The sequence below is a fragment of the Neovison vison genome, chromosome 7 (assembly GCF_020171115.1).
Source record: "Neovison vison isolate M4711 chromosome 7, ASM_NN_V1, whole genome shotgun sequence".
Taxonomy (NCBI): Eukaryota; Metazoa; Chordata; class Mammalia; order Carnivora; family Mustelidae; genus Neogale; species Neogale vison.
Genome location: NC_058097.1, coordinates 145,992,336 through 146,010,480, shown reverse-complemented (window position 1 = coordinate 146,010,480; position 18,145 = coordinate 145,992,336). Strand labels below are relative to the sequence as shown.

General features: G+C 36.1%; 1 protein-coding gene across 2 annotated transcripts in view; it reads right to left on the bottom strand.

Moving 5' to 3' along the window:
- The window catches only part of RSF1 (remodeling and spacing factor 1), a 163,343-nt gene that overhangs the window by 57,578 nt on the left and 87,620 nt on the right, over positions 1-18,145 (bottom strand). For both annotated transcript variants that reach the window (XM_044258457.1, XM_044258458.1), the window contains exons 4-5: positions 17,611-17,816; positions 6,528-6,682 (exon numbers count right to left, since the gene is read on the bottom strand). In XM_044258457.1, the coding sequence (XP_044114392.1) occupies positions 6,528-6,682; positions 17,611-17,816 (361 nt within the window). The remainder of the gene's footprint in view (positions 1-6,527; positions 6,683-17,610; positions 17,817-18,145) is intronic.

The following is an 18,145-nucleotide window of genomic DNA, read 5'->3' as shown; positions in this document are numbered from 1 at the left end:
GGGGCTCAAATCTACAACCCTGAGATCAAAAGTCACATCCTCTACCAACTGAACCAGTGCAGTGCCCCTACATTTGTATTTTAAAATTTCCCCTCAATACACAAAAAAGCCATCTCCTAAAGTTGGGGCTCATTAAGAAACCATACCCAAATTAGCTCTTGTCATTTAAAATGATTAATAAATGCTACAAATAAATCACTATGGGTACTATTATTATCTGTGCTTTCATGAGCTACAATACAGAATATAACAAATGACTTAAATTCTTGTCCTTCTGTTCATAGTAATCTATTCACTATGAACAAGTGTATTTGCAATTGCACTTATGTATATAAATGCTCAGTCTAGTTGGGACACATTTTTTGCTGGACCCAAACTCAACGTTGAAAAAAATAGTTTTGATTCACATGTAATATTTTTTTCTTAAAAATCTGTAACTGCTCATCAACCATTGAGGAATATATGGAATTGTTTAATCACTATATTGTATACTTGAAACTAATATAACACTGTATGTCCAAGTACAATGGAATTAAAAGAAAAGATATACAGATATCTACATATACGTATCGATATATATAGATATGTATATATCTATATACATCCACATATATATGTGTATGTATCTATATACATCTATATATACATAGATATATGTATATATCTCTATATAGATATGTACATATCTATATATATCTATACGTATATATATTTATATACATAAATACATATAATGAACCATAAAATACAAGATTTTTCTGTACTATGAGGCTTGATGATCTGCAGTGCCCATGAGGAGTCTTCAGTTCAGCTAAGCATTCAGAAACAAATCATAGCATTAAGAAACAAATCTTAAAACTGCAGTTCTCCCCTTGTCCCTCCTAATTTCTCCATTAGGTATCTTTTCCCTTACCCATCATATTACTACAGTACTGTTTCATAACACTATATGTATGGACTGAATTATTCCCCCCTTAAACTCATGTTAAAGCCCCCATCCCCAATGTGACTGTATTTGGAGATGGGGTCTTAGTGAGATAATTATTGTTAAATGATATAAAAAAGGTAGAGCCACAATCAATAGGGCTAGTGCCCTTTTAGAAAAGGAAAAATACCAGATCACTCTCTCACTACACACATAAATAGAGGCCACATGAGGGAGAGAGAAGGAAGCCATTTGTAAGCCAGGAATAAAGCCTTCACCAGAACTTGAGTCTTCTGGCACTCCATCTGGGACTTCTAGCCTTCAAAACTAGGGGAAAATAAATCTCCCTTGTTAAAGTCACCAAGCTCGATATCTTGTTATGGCAGACAGGCAGACTAAGATAATAGATTAAGTTGTATTATTTTGCCATGTTGAATTTAGACTTTATATCAGAAATCCCATTAGTAATGGCCATAAGAGAATCATCAGTAGCTTACTTAACCTTTTGTAACCACAGGAATATTCTTCACTGCTGCCAACAAGTCACCTTCCCATTTTTCTTTCTCTTGTTTTTTCAACATGTGACAGATATATGAATATAGTAATTTTTTTACTTTAACTATATCATAAGAAAAACAAAATGTAAGTACTAGGCTAAGCAACTGAGACTAAGCCCAATTTCAGGGGACACAGAGAGGACTAAGGTAATCTGGAGAATGCAAATTATAAGGAGAGTCAAACATCACTCAGGTACAGCTCACTGCTGATAGGCAAAAACAAACCTCCATTGTTATCAGCTCTTCTAATTTCTAATTTTATTTTATTTTAAGGATTTATTTATTTATTTGACAGACAGAGACCACAAGTAGGCAGAGAGGCAGGCAGGGAGAGAGAAGAGGAAGCAGGCTCCCCACTGAGCAGAGAGGCTGATGCGGGACTCAATATCAGGACCCTGGGATCATGACCCCAACCGAAGGCAGAGGCTTTAACCCACTGAGCCACCCAGGCGCCCCCTAATTTCCAGTTTTAAATGTCCACAGCAAGTTCAAATTTAAAAAACAAAACAAAACAAAAAATAATCACACACATGTGGAAACATGGTTCTCACAAAAATCTGTACATGATGGGGCCAAGGACTTGGGTTTGAAGCCCGACTCCACATCCTGAGCCAGTTACTTGACCTCCGTGCAACTCAGTTTCCTTTACCTGGAAAATATGGGTGCTAGCAGGACCCCTGTTTCTTGATTCTCATGAAGACTGAGTGACCCAGTGCCGGGAGCAGAGTGTGGCCATTCCCACCACTGCTACGGCCCCTCTTTCCCACCAAACCTTCATCTCCCTGTTCCACTGAAAACAACAATTACTTTCCCTCATTTATTTTCCCCCTTCGTGCATCTACCATCTACTAATTTACACCAATCCAATGGTTAATCCACACCGTGGCACAGTCCAACCATCCTTGAATGGAGGATATAAAGCAGAGCACCCCCCCATCAAGGAATTATAACTCTGTTTATGAATCTCAACAGTAACAGTTATCTTACCATCATCTTCTCGCTCAAATAAAACACACAAAGTAGGGGAATATTATACAGAGTACATCATTTTGGCCACGTTCACAGAAACAATATTTTCAGACCACTTTCAAATAAACCTGACCTCAATTCGGCAGCTCTAGTACCATTGCTGTTATGGCCATCCCTACTATGATGACCACTGCCTCTGAATCCCAATAAAAAAGAAGGAGGAGGGACAGAGGGAAAAGAAAGACATGCCGTCCTAGAGAAAAAGGTCTCTCCATTTACTCCTCTCTTTGCTGATCCCCCTTGGTAAAATATTAAAGTTTTGTTCTTAGAAAAAAAAAAAAAAAATCTGTACATGAATGTTCACGGTGGCATTACTCATAATAGCCAAAAAATGAAAACAACTCAAATGTCCATCAACTCATGAATGAATTAACAAAATGTGGTGTATCTATATAAGGAAATATTATTCAGTCATAGGGGTAGGTAAAAAGTGGCAAGTGACTGCTTAATTATTACAGGGTTTCTTCATGGGGTGATAGAAATCTATAATTAGATGGTGGTGATGGTTGCAAACATTGTAAATATACAAAAACAAACAAACACTGAATGGTATACTTTAAAATGTTGACTTTCACCTTAATTAAAAACAAAACAAAAAAAAGCAGCACTGTATAAACAAAAAAACCAAAAACAAACAAAAAAAAGTTTTCAGGCCAAATCAGGTTTGTAAGCTACCTATCTACAATTTCATTTCTCTATTAAACATTCTCACGTGGTAGTCTTTACCCATTCTGCATATACGCAGAAGTGTATGATACAAAAGCTAACAAAAGGAAAGTCTTTTTCCAATTAGCAGAAAGAAACCAAAGGTTAGGATTTCCCTCAACTTTGTTTTTCCTCATACTTCTTTTTTAGTGTTCTGGTACCTTCCAAATTAGAATACAGTATCTAACATGGAGTGAAAATATACATTAAACTTTATGGTGTCCTAAAAGAGTAGTAACTTCTGGTAGTATACCACCAAACAAGATATCCTGGGTCTTAAACAGATAGAGAAGGGCTTACGTTATACCTAACACTTGCTTTGAAATCTATCATCTATCACAGTTTGAGAAGAACAAGTCAGCAAGTATTTGAGAGCTTCAAGCTTGGTGGTATGACTGACCCTAATATAAGTAGGAAAAAAAATAGTATTTAATTAAATGCTGGCAGAACTTAGAAAAAGATCAAAATTCTGAGATTCCAGATGGCCCTGAATGACTAGAATTTCCAGAGTGCAAGAAAAGTATCTCAGAGAGGTAAAAGCATGATAAGGACACAGAAGGAATGCCCAAGACACAAGGAGAAAATGCATCTAATTAACCCGGAACCAGTGATGATGTAAAAAACTACTGGGAGATAACACTAGAAACATCATTCGAGGCCAGACTGTGAGATTCTGAATAACAGTTTAAGAAATTCAGACTTTTTTGGGGCACCTGGGTGGCTCAGTGGGTTAAGCCACTGCCTTCGGCTCAGGTCATGATCTCAGGGTCCTGGGATTGAGCCCCGCATCGGGCTCTCTGCTCTGCAGGGAGCCTGCTTCCTCCTCTCTGCCTGTCTCTCTGCCTGCTTGTGATCTCTCTCTGTCAAAAAATAAGTAAAATCTTTAAAAAAAAAAAAAAAGAAATTCAGACTTTTTCAAAGACAATTTCAATTACCTTTGAAATAAAAACTGATTTAATTACTCAGTTAGTGAATGTTTTAAGACAGATGATGCCATCTTTGGATCTTTTCTTTGCTTATTTTTATAAGCAATTCATTTCTTCTTGGCACTTACAAAAAAAAAATTTACTAACGTTGGATACAAAGCATAACAATTCAACAAACAAAGAAAAATCTATTTTAGCTGCAAGAATGAAGAGTAGCTGTTTTATTCTTTCCGCAGTTCCTGTTTATTTTTTTCCTTCCTGATGTCTGATTTCCAAATATCCCTGCTTTCCTTCCCCTCCCTGCCCAAAGGCAATGTTTATTTACATCTGAAAGTAATAAAAATGACAAGCCAGAATCCCATTTCTTTGGTCTTGCTTGGAAAAGAACACAATAACTACATCTAAGATGATGGAGTAAGAGAGGGGGCTTTAGGGGCTGAATAAAAATGTCGACTCCCACAAATTATGTGTTTCTGTAGCATCTAAAGTACACAGAGAAAGACCAAAGACTGCCCAGGTGTGAACACTGGGCATGCCACTAACAGGCTGTGTGACCCTGGGAAAGTCACTCAAATCTCTCCTTTGACTCCCTTTGCTCACTTGGAAAAAATAAAAACAAAACGCAAAAAAACCCACAAAAAACCTGAAATACTACCTACCTATCATACCTAACAGAGTGGTTGTGAAGATTATATGATTTAACACATGTAAAACACTGAGCAGTACTTGGCACAAGGTCAATGGTATGTGTCAGCTATTTTATCCACTTTAATGTAAGCTTCACAAAAGCAAGGATTTGTCTTTACTTATTGAAGTCTCATGTCTAAAACGGTGCTGAACACATAGCAGGTGTACATTAAGTACTTCCTAAATGAGTAAGCAACATTTTGCTATTTGAGTAAGAGAAACAGAAGAGGAGACACTATTTAAAAGAGAAAGGAGAAAATCAACGAAGGTTAAATGTCTTGCTCCTCTTCCTGTGCTACTTTTTAAACAGATGTCCTCACCCACAGCCTCTCTGTTAACTGTGTTTAGTGTTAAAATATCAGTATTCACTGAGGAATATTTTCAGGAACAGCTGTCTGAAAGACTCTGCTGTATTTAAATAAATACAAGGTTAGAAGGAAACTGCCTCTGTAACCTTGCTAAACAAAGTGTGATTCTCTGACCAGCAGCCTGAACATCACCTAGGTCCTTGGTAACTAAAATGGCAAATCATCAACCTCACACAAGACCAATGTACTCAGTGCCTGCACTGTAAAAAGATCACCAGATAAACAGCATGCATATTAAAGTTTGAGAAGTACAGCCCTAGATTACTGTAGTTGAAGAGTACAGGGGATACAAGACCAGGGTTCAAATCCAGACTCTGACCGTTTATTACATATAGGACACAGGGCAAATTTATAAACTTACCAATTACCTCATCTATAAAACTGAAACCGTAATAATAGCAGTTCCCTCAAGGAGATGCTATGATGACTGAAAATGCACGTGTAGAGTTTGGTGGACTGCAAGGTAACACAGCTAGGGGGAATGTAAAATGGCCCAGCAGCTCTAAAAAGTGGTATGGCAGATCTGCAAGCTACCATATGATCCAGCAATTCCACTTCTAGTTATATACCCAAAAGAAGTGAAAGCAGTGACTCAAACAGCTATTTGTAAACCCATGTTCCTACCAGCAATATTCATAACAGCCAAAAGGTAGAAGGCAACTGTCCACAGACAGATGAATAAACAAATGTGATAAACACATACAGCAGAATATTATTCAGCTTATCATTGTGCTCAGTGAAATAAGCCAGTCAAATATTCTATGAACAAATATTCTATGATTTCTTGGACAGAACATCCCAAGAGTCAAGCAAACTCACAGAGATGGAAAGCAGAATAGTGGATGCCAGGGGCTGGGGGTGCAGGGATAAATGAGGAGTCAGTATTTAACTGTCAGAGTTTCAGATGGGGAAGATGACTCCGGAGATGGACGGTGGTGACAGATGCCCAACAATGTGAATGCACTTAATGCCATGGAACTGTATACTTAAAAATGGTTAAAATGATAAATTTTATGTTATGCATATTTTACGACAATAATAAGAGTTCAATAAAGTATCTTTGCATTCTTAAAATTAGCAAAAAATACATTGTGATGATCTGAATACTTTTTATTTAAATTTTATAAATGTACAATATAAAAGAGGAAACGTACTCAATGGCCTTTTGCTGCTTATTTTTCATTAAAGAATAGAAAAATCAATCTCCCTCTACAGGAAGAATTCCAATTTTTCAAACTGAAAGAATTCTAATTAATATAGTTGGAAATAGAAGTGGAAGAAGAGAGAAGAAATTACAAAACAAAGCAAAACAAAACACACAAAAAAAAACCTTGTTTAGGTGCTTCTTCCTCCTTTTTAGTCTCCTCATCCTCTAAGCTGGGACTTTCCCGGGAAGAGTTGTCCTGTTGGCTAGAGTTTTTCAGTAGCACAGGATCAATCTGTGCTTTCAGCAGGGCAAGAGTCTCAGCCAATTCGTTTCGATTTCTAAATAAGGGAAAAAAACAAAACAGCATAAAAATCGTAATCCTGTCCTAAAGAGCTTTCAGAATAATACCTATTAGAAATTAGAATTTTAAAAAGAAAAACACATTTAAGAACATCCAAAACACTGGTACACCTCATCTTAATTAACCTTGAATCTAACTATTAGGAAAGAAAAGCATATGAAAATATATTATTTTCTAAAACGGAAGAAACGTATACCCTACAGATTAAAATGGCAATGTGAATCTCTTTGGCTGAAAAGAACAGCAGGAACAAAATTAAACAAAAATCAAAGTTAAATAATTTTGGGGCGCCTGGGTGGCTCAGTGGGTTAAAGCCTCTGCCTTCAGCTCAGGTCATGATCCCAGGGTCCTGGGATTGAGCCCAGCATCCAGCTCTCTGCTCAGCAGGGAGCCTGCTTCCTCCTCTCCCTCTGCCTGCTTCTCTGCCTACTTGTGATCTCTGTCTGTCAAATAAATAAATAAAATCTTTAAAAAAAAAAAAAGTTAAATAATTTTTAAAAGTCCTGTGTAATCTCTAAAGACTACAAAAGCAATGTAAAATTTCCTTGAAGAAGCACTTTTTTAAACAAAATGGGTCACATTCTTGATTCATTTGTGAATAAGAACTCTGTTCTACCTAGAGAAAGAATAACATTTGATACTGTTATAAAATTACGACCCAGGTCTGAGTAATTATAGCAAAGTCAGCTCTTACAACACGGCTAAAAAACCCAAGAATTCGGGAAACTGAATGCTGTTCTGTCAATTACAGTTTACAACTACAGGATGAGAATTCAATTTGAACCAAAAATACAAGAAAATCCCAAATAAATCAGATTTAACCTATTAATTCTCTCTTTAATACCCAGACCAGAGTTGTGTTAGATGGCTGATTTAAATGCCACCTATAAACAAGAAAGCTCACTTGGATATTTCTCCTTCTCAATAAGCAATGTGTAACAGTGAAGAGAAAAAGGAAATCTTGGACTAAAAGTTGGAAAAGTCCGTTCTAGATCTGCCACTGAGTTAATTAATCAACACCATGAGCTTCCCCTCTATGTGGTCAAAACACTGTGTATGCACCTCTAATCCTATGTACTTCCCATTCAGATGAAATTACTTCTGTTCTTGTCTGTCATGCCACACGTGTTCTCTATCCTCCTGTCCCCTGCAACCTCTACCCCAGTTCAACTCTGGTGATGATAGCAGGGACAGTGCCTTATGAAGTAGGCTCTTAAGTCAGGAAATATTTAATGAATAAAAAGAATTCCTGTTCTAACCTAGATGGCTAAGTGCTCCTGTACAAGTCCTGTAACTTCACTAGGCTTCAGCTTCCTTATCTATAGAATAAAAGACAGGATTCACTCAAATGTTATTAAAATGGCCTCCTAGGGAAAATAATTGCCACTGACAGACAATTTTTCAGAATTAAAATGACAACCATTTTGTTATTATGTATGTGAATGAGCACATAGATTTATACATGTTATTAATATTGTGTATGAGAATGCATCCATAGGTTACGCATACTATAAATAAAATGAAGTTTTAGAATTTTAATTATCTAATAGTAAGAGGTCAGATTAAGATCGGATGCTTTTTCAGAATCCTCTCTGGCACTGCCTCCACTTCACAAAAAATTACCTTAAAACTTAGAGACATGAAAAAAATTTATATTGGGGATGTCTGGAGGGCTCAGTTGTTTATGCACCTGTCTGCCTTCAGCTTAGATAGAGTCCTGCATTAGCTTCTCGCTTAGCAGGGAGCCTGCTTCTCCCTCTGCCAGCCACTCCCCCTACTTCTGCTCTCTTTCTCTGACAGATAATACGATCTTTAAAAAAAATTATTTTTGGCCAGGTTCCCATTTCCTAACTTCATTACACCAATCTGCTTCTAACCTAAGGCTTTATCCACTTAATGTTATTACTGTGTTTAGTACACTAAGAATTCCATATGTAAAAAGTGCCTCAAGCTTCTTGTTATTTTTTGAAGTGATGCTGCGAACTGAATTTAAGTTGTTCACTGAATTTAAGTTGTTCACTATACCTATTTTAAAAAGCTTCCAAGCATTAGAAGAGAACCAATACTGCTACAAAATCCATGTCAATTACTAGACTACAAAACCATCGAATTAAGCAGAAAAATTTACTGGAGAACTCCCTAAAAAGCTTTTTTTTTAAATTTTTTTTATTTTTTATAAACATATATTTTTATCCCCAGGGGTACAGGTCTGTGAATCACCAGGTTTACACACTTCACAGCACTCACCAAAGCACATACAAGCTTTAACCTGACTACTGTGTTAAAATGCAAGATTCATGTAGTCATAATTATATGAAAACAGGAAACTACCCAACTTTGGAATTCTATTTTGATCTAAAGATGAGATTTAATACGCAAAATATATTTTTTTAAATCCCAACTTTGAACTAGTCAGAGGGGATTTTTATAAATAAACATATATTCAAATTATACCCAAAACTCTTACCACTATCTATAGAAACTCTTAAAATAGACTATGGACACTAACAATTCAGTGCTCTGCTCTCTCTCCTTCCATTGCTCTAAAATATTCCTTCACTCAGGTATACCAGATATATCCCTCCAAAATACCATTCATTCTCTCTCTCTCTCTCTCAGGATGTAAGGTGTTTGCACTTCTGCTCTTAGCCTGGAATATGTTCCGCGTGGCTACCCCAACTATTCTTTCTAAGACAAGCACAGAATGAATAAACAACTGTGGTATATCCCTACAAGACAATACTATTTAGTGATTAAAAAAGTACAAAGTGGGCGCCTGGGTGGCTCAGTGGGTTAAGCCGCTGCCTTTGGCTCAGGTCATGATCTCAGGGTCCTGGGATCGAGTCCCGCATTGGGCTCTCTGCTCAGCAGGGAGCCTGCTTCTCTTCCTCTCTCTCTGCCTGCCTCTCTGCCTACTTGTGATCTCTCTCTGTCATATAAATAAATAAAATATTAAAAAAAAAAAGTACAAAGTACTGATTTAACTACATAAATGAACCTTGAAATGATTATGCTCTTCAAAAGAAGCTAGACACAATGGCCACATATTGTATGATTCTGTTTATGAAATGTCTGGAATAGTAAATTACAGAAACAGAGAGCAGACTGGCAGATGCCACCAGCTGGGTAAAGGGAGAATGGTGATTAAAACTGCTAATGGGCAGGGTATGCAGTACAGGATTTCTTTATGGGGTGAGGAAAATGTCCTGGAATTTGACAACAGTGGTGGCTGCACAACTTTGTGAATATACTAAAAACCACTGAATTGTATTAAATAAAAATAAGGGGTGCCTGGGTAACTCAGTGGGTTGGCCGCCCAACTCTTGATTTTGGCTCAAGTCATAGTCTCAGGGTGGTGAGATGGAGCCTAGCTTCCGGTTCCACACTCAGTCTGAGATTCTCCCTCTCTCCCTCCCCACACCCTTCACCCACTGATGCATGTGTACATGCTCCCTCTCCTGAATTAAATAAATCACTCTTTATAAAAACAAACCAGGGGCGCCTGGATGGCTCAGTGGGCTAAAGCCTCTGCCTTTGACTCAGGTCATGATCCCGGGGTCCTGGGATCGAGCCCCATATCGGGCTCTCTCTCTGCCTACTTGTGATCTCTGTTAAATAAATAAAATTTTTAAAAAATAAATAAATAAAATTTAAAAACAAACAAAAACAAAAATGATGATGGCTTGGATAAGAACACAGCTATAAAGGGGATGAGGAACAGTCACGCTGGATACACTTTGCATGGAGAGAGGTTTGGATCTGCTGATACAGTGGATGTGACAGGAGAGGAAAACGAAAAGTCAAATTTTGTGACCCAAGTTTTAGATCTAAGCAGGTGAAAGGATGTGACTGCTATTAACTGAGACGGGACAAATATGTTGCAGAGGAAAGGGTAGGTCAGATTAACAAGCAGATTGACCGACTGACTAAATAGATTCTAAAAAACTCTTGTGTTGCACTATCTGTATCTGAAGTTAATTTAGACTTTGGTGAAATGGAGTATATCATCCTATCTATTATGTTGTGGAATATGATTTTTTTCTAGTCTAAGGGTTGTTCAGAGTTAAGACTTAGTGAAAGGGATTAAACCTTTGGGAATCAATTGAGCTGACAGTACAATATCGTAACAAAACAAAACAAAAAAACAGACAAAACAAAAACAAAGCCAAGCACTAGCATCATATTCTGCCAAGTATCTGGGTCCTAAAGAGCACACACCAGAATGATCTCCAACACAGATCACAATTATGACCCTCTATTATCATTTACTACTTCCCCATATCTTTTTCCCACAATTTGGAACTCCTTACGAAACTGCATTGCATCTATTTCCATGGCACAGCACAGTGTGAATATAGCAATTCTTTGTAAGTATCTATAGTATATGATTATAGGGTCCACAATAATATCCCATCTTTTTTCATTTGAATCCAAATTAATAGGTGACAAAACAGGGAGGATAATGGAGTATGACAGTATTTCTTATGGGGGCCAAGAACCTAACGGAAGAAATTAATGAGTAATATCAACAGCAGTAGTATCAATAACAGAAGTTAACATAAGTAATTACTATGTTCCAGGCACTACTCCAAGCACTTTACTTAAACTAGTTCATATAATCCAAATATAACCTGATTAAATTGGTACTATACTTACACTCATTTTATAGAGAAGGAAGTGAGGACACTACAGAAAGGTACAGTAATTTGCCTAACATCATGGTTAGTACAGATTAAAGGCAGGACTGAATTATAGTCTGACTTCCAAGACCATCTTCTCAATCACTGTACTATACTAGCAGCATATGGTTTAGAAATGTCTTTGACAGAATTTGTCATTCTGGATACATGAAAACTCGACACACTGTTTATTTAGAATTTGGCTTTTTGAGAATGACTGTCAAACCATTACAATTCTTAAAATATTTATTGATGTAAAATTTACATACTTTGAAAGTGTTCTTAGTGTTCAGTTAATCAGTTATAACATTTTGGTTGCTTTCAAGTTTTGGCAAGTATGAACAAAGCTGCTATAAACATTTGTTTGTAGATTTTTGTGTGGACATAACTCTTCAACTCCTTTGGGCAAATACCAAGGAATATTTGGTTCCTGGATCATATGGTGTTTAATTTTATAAAAAACCATCAAACTGTATTCCAAAGCAGCCATTTTGCATTTCCACCAGCAAAGGCTGAGAGTTCCTGTTGCTTCACATCCTCATTAGCAGCTGCTGTGGTCAGTGTTCTGGATTTTGGCCATTCTAATAAGCGTACAGTAGTATCTCATTTTAAGTTATATCTCACTGATGATATATGATGTGAACCACTTTTCATGTGTATATCCATACAAATATATGTGTGTATTTGCCATCTTCGTTGGCAGCGTGTTGTTAAGGTCTTTGGTACATTTTGTATCAGGTTGTTTTCTTTTTCCTTTTTTTTTTTTTTAAAGAAAGAAAGAGAGAGCACGAGCAAGTGTGAACAGAGCGAGGAGCAGAGAGAGGGAGAAGGCTAGCAGATTCCCCGCTGAGCAGGAAGCCCAAGGTGGGCCCAACCCCATGACCTGGAGATCACAACCTGAGCTGAAATCAAGAGCTGGATGCTCAACCAAATGCCCCTTAAATCAGGTTGTTTTCTTATTGTTGAGTTTTAAGTGTTTTTTATATGTTTTGGATAACAGGCCTTTATCAAATACATCCTTGGTAAATACTTCCTCCCAGTCTGTGGCTTAGATTTCATTATCTTGACAGTTTACAGAGCAGAAATTTTTAAATATAATGAAGCCCAGCTTTTATCACTTCTTTTATACCAGCTTTTATCACTATTTATCATGGATTGTGCCTTTGGTGTTAAACCAAAGAAGTTACTACCAAACCCAAAATCATCTAGATTTGTTTGTGTTATCTTCTTGGAGTTTTATAGTTTTGCATTTATAAGGAGGTCTATAATTAATTTTGAGTTAATTTTTGTTGAGGGTGTAAGGTCTGTATCTAGATTCACTGTTCTGCATATGGATATCCTCCCCCCCCCCAGTATTATTACCTTTTCTGCACTGTACTGCCTTTGCACCTTCATATGGGCTTATTTCAAGGCTCCCTATTCTGCTACACTACGTATTTGTCTAGTCTTTTTGTGTTTGGTTTGGTTTGGTTTGGTTTGGTGATCTCTGCATCCAACGCTCAAACTTAACAATTCTAAGAGTGAGAGTCACATGCTTCACTGACTGAGCCAGCCAGGTGTCCCTATATCTGTCTCTTCTTTTTACTAATACCACACTGTCTTAATTACAACTTTATACAGGTTGTGAAGTCGGTTAGTGTCAGTCTTCTAACTTAGTTTTTCTTCAGTATCATGTTGAGTACTCTGGGCTTTTTGCTTTTACATATAAATTGTTTTTAAAGATTTTATTTATTTATTTGACAGAGAAAAAGAGCACAAGTAGCAGAGAGGCAGGCAGAAAGGGAGGGGGAAGCAGGCTACCTGCTGAGCAGAGAGCCCGATGTGGGGCTCGATCCCAGGACCCTGGGATCATGACTTGAGCCAAAGGCAGAGGCTTTAACCCACGGAGCCACCCAGGCACCCAAATAAATGGTGTTATGTTTTAGATTTCAGATTCTACATGTTCATTGATCATATACAGGAAAGTAATGGACATTTGTATATTAACTTCATCTCCTGCCACCCTGCTATAATCACTTATAAAATCCAGAAATGTTTATTGTTAACTCTTTCAGACTTTCTATAAAAATGATGAATATCTCATCTGCACATAATGACAGCTTTATTTTTTCCTTCCCAATCTCTCCCTCTTAATCCCTTCACTTCTCTTAGTACATTAGCTAGGACTTCAAGTATGATGTTGAAAAAAAATTTTTGAGGATTTCTGCATCTATATTCCTGAGAGATATTGGTCTAAAGTTTTCCTATCTTGTAATATCTTTGCCTCATTTTGTTATTAGGGTAATGCTGGCCTTATAAAATGAGTCAGGAATTATCCCTGTTCTATCTTCTGAAAGAGACTGAAGAGAACTGGTATAATTCCTCCCTTAAATGTTTGATGGAATTCACTAGTGAACCCATCTGGGCTTGGTGCTTTCTGCTTTAGGTTATTAACTACTGGTACAATTTCTTTAACAGAGAGAGCCCTGTTCATATTTGTCTATTTCTTCTGGTGAGAATTTTGGCAGATTCTGTCTTTTAAGGAATTTGCCCATTTCATCAAGGTTACGAATTTGTGGGCATGGAGTTGTTCATAGTATTCCTTAATTATCCTTTTGATGTTAACGGAATTTGTAGCGACGTCCCTTTTTTCATTTCTGATTATCGCTAATTTGTGTCTGCTCTCTCTCTTTTTCTTAGCTAGCCTGGCTAGTGGGTTATCAATCTTAACTAATCTTTTCAAAGAACCAGCCTTTGCTTATATGAGAAGTTTCTTCTAAGTATTGTTTTCACTGAAAATTTTCAAGCACAAATTTTGATACATTTTATTTTCATTTTCATTTAATTAAAAATAATTTAAACAATCTGTCTTGAGAGGTCTTCTTTGATCCATGTGGTATGAAGACATGTATTAGCTAATATCTAAACATGTGGGAAGTTTAAAGATCTCATTCTAGAACTGATTTCTAGTTTAATTCCATTTTGTAGTCTGAGAGCAGACACTGTATACTGTCTAGGTATTAAATTTTCAGAAGATCAAATATAGAAAATTCCTTTTTTATGGATCTCTATTTTTATAAAAATATTCCATTTGATTTTAAGTTGCAAAGTTCAGTTACATTTTAATTTTATCAATCATTTAGAAAGGCTGTCTTACAGCTTAAAAAAAACCCAGAATTCTAAAGTCTAGATAACTTTTGTCATATAATCTTCTTTTCAGAGTTAGGCAGAAACATGTTTCCAACACCAGAAATATCCCAGAAAATTAGCATTACTTTAAAGAAATAGTTTAAAGAAAGGGAAGCAGATTTTTCATTTCACTAGTAAAAAACAATATTCATCAATGGGAGAAAAATATTGAAGTATACTCTATTAAATAAAAAAGTCAAAATTCTACTTGCTTTACTTGCTTTTCACTAATTATCTCACTTTCTAAGGCAATTGCTTGCTAAAAAGATTTTTGCCTCTGTAAACACCCTAATTCTACAATTTTAGAAAATGTTTTTAATATCTATCAGTTTTAAGACAAGAATTTCTCTGCAATATAAAAAAGCAAATGTTCTCACTTCTATAAGCTCAGTTCTATTTTCCCACAATTTGTATTCACTGATCCTGGCTCACTCATCCTGCTTGAGAGAAATACTTAAACAAATCAATCCTTTAAATGTTTAAAGATTAATTCTATCTCCCTAAATTTCTGCTGGATCAAATATTTTCAGTTCACTCAATCATCTTCTTTGTGGTTCTCCACATACAGGACTTATTCTACTATATTAATGTTCTTCTTAGAGTCTGGCATACTAATCTAAATACCAGACTCCAGGAAGGATGGCATCAGGGCCAAGTAGAATAATGTCGTACATATTATTTGGGGCACATAATGTATTTAATGACAACTAAGATGATTATTTTGGCAACAGGCAGGAAAAATACAATGCTTTTTACATTAACATTCACAAAATTAAGAGACTTCTATACACAAGACAGTCACCACATTTGTCAAAAGTAGGACTATTTTATCAATTTAAAGGAACTGAAATGCCACGTCACAGAACATGTCAAGTATATGAAGCACAAACAGACCAAATTGAGGATTTGTGGAAAACTATGGTACTTCCCAGAAAATACACATATTAAATAAAACTAAGAGCTACTATTTACAATAAAAGGGACTTCCACAGGTGCTTGAAGCTCATCTATAGATTCTAGAGCTGTATTATATTCATCAGTATGACCACAATTGCATAGCATCATACTTAATTACACAAGTTGGTATGCAATATAAATTTATATAGTTCTCAAAATAACTTTACTATCACGCTCATTTTAAAGTGCAGGAAAGAGAATATCAAAGAAATTAAGCAATCTGCCTTCAGATGGTAAGCAACGGAACCCAGATTTAAACATAGTTAACTCTAAACACATTTCCTAAACACCTCTCTAACATCATCCTTTAGGGTATGATCTAATTAAAACACTATGCATTACAAATTGTTTAAAGCATTACAACAGATCAATAATAATCATAATTATTTTTCTCTGTCACATTTTCTTTGTCTACAAAATAGGAGAGAATATCTCTTAAATAACTATGGAAGGTTGAGAGAGGAAATAGTAGAAGTGGTAAGACATGAAAAGAATTTCATTCAGTGTATGTATTCACAGGGAGAGATGGTAAATGAATTTCCTTTCAGGACTACTTTGATAATTTCCATTTAGTAGATTAACTATATGGAGAACCATAATATATTGTGATTGATGGGTGCTTACAAAACATTCCCCTATAAATTCATTCAATTCACATTTATTCTTAAGGCATGAAAGTTGAGCTTCCCTGACCCAAATAAATACTCTAAATTTCCACAGATTATCTCTTTAAAACATTAATAACCACTAACAAAAATCTGCTAAAACTCAAAATGAGCAAAATCAGAGACTGAGTTGAAGTCAAGAAGTTTTTCATAAGCCAGTTATACATTCACTAGTTTTCCCTACTTTAGTTACAGATTTATTTATAGATCCTAATCATTTCAAAATTGAGATAAACTATGGATATTAATGGAATAAATTCTAAATTATCACACTGTAAAAAACAGAATATTAGAGATACAAAGATTCTTCTTTTTAAGATTTGTTTATTTGAAAGAGAGATAGAACATACAAGAGCAGCGGGGAGGGACAGAGAGAAAGAGAGAGAGAGAAAATCTCCAGCAGACTCCTTGCTGAGCGAGGAGCCAAAGGCAGGGCTAGATTCCACAACCCCAAGATCATGACCTGAGCCAAAATCAAGAGACAGAGGCTTAACCAACTGAGCCAACCAGGTGCCCCAGAGATATAAAGTTCTGAATAACGATCCCAGTGTCACTGATTAAAAAATAAAAATTTTATTTTAAGTTTTACATGAAATGTTTTCACTCAAATATATCTATCAATATAAGAGGGGGTGGCTTGGTTGGTAGAATATGCAACTTCTGATGTCAGGGTTATGGATTTGAGCCCCAACTAGGTGCAGATTACTTAAAAATAAAATATAATAAAAAATACAAATAAGAAACTAAGATTTTTTTAAAAAAAGGACTATGCCCCCAAAAGTGCAAAATATTCCTCAGATTTCTTCAGAACCGTAATAAAGAAACGTACGTAAAGATTAAAAATACACTAAAGTGAGAAAATGAACTGGCCAAATTAAAACAATTAGAAATAAATAAATAATATCTAATAGAAAGTCAAATACTGCTTCTCTTGTATTCCTGTCTAACGATGGGTTTTCTTTGCATTACCTTTTGTCAGATTCCAGCTTCCTAAAGTGTAAGGTACATGAGCTGATATGGACCACCATGTTAAATATATTTGTTTGAGAAATAATTAAGGGTCCACTATGGGTATTGTGCTGGGCACTAGGCTAGGTCCTGGCAAGTCTCCAACTCCACAAAAAAAAAGGACTGCCTTAGCCTCAGAGATTATATTCTCATACAGAAGAGATTAAAGAAACACACAAAGAAATGTGAAAAGATTCCAATAAAAGATACCTGACAGGGCGCCTGGGTGGCTCAGTGGGTTAAGCCGCTGCCTTCGGCTCAGGTCATGATCTCAGGGTCCTGGGATCGAGTCCCGCATCGGGCTCTCTGCTCAGCAGGGAGCCTGCTTCCCTCTCTCTCTCTCTCTCTCTGCCTGCCTCTCTGTCTACTTGTGATCTCTGTCTGTCAAATAAACAAATAAAATCTTGAAAAAAAAAAAAAAAAGATACCTGACAATGCATTTCCATGAAGAGCCATCTTGATCATCCTGTTCTTCTATGTACATTCTAACATTATGATCTTGGTCCAACTGGTACCAGTACATGAGGCCATCTTTGTCTCGGCCAATTGGTTGGAGACGCATGGTATCAGCATCCTCCTCATTGATAATGTTCTTGAATTTGAGATTGTCATCAAACTGACACTCGCAGAGGTACTGGAAAATAGTTAAAACACGGTTTAAAATACCCCATTACCTAAATGTGGTATGTTTAACCACAGAACTAATTCAGAGATGGGAGCAGAAAAAAATATGTATAGTTTATCCATCTTTCACTGTCCTCTCCCCACTTTCGTACAACCTGTTTAGAATAAGCAATTTAAAGAGATATTATTTCAAGTTAACACTTTAGTATTACTTAAATTTACAGGTTTAATATCAATGACACAAAAATCATATTATATTTCAAAAGCACTGTGTACTAGTCTCCCAAATTTTATTACGTATAAAATTTTCAATGATTCTTTTTATTAAAGCTTTTAGAT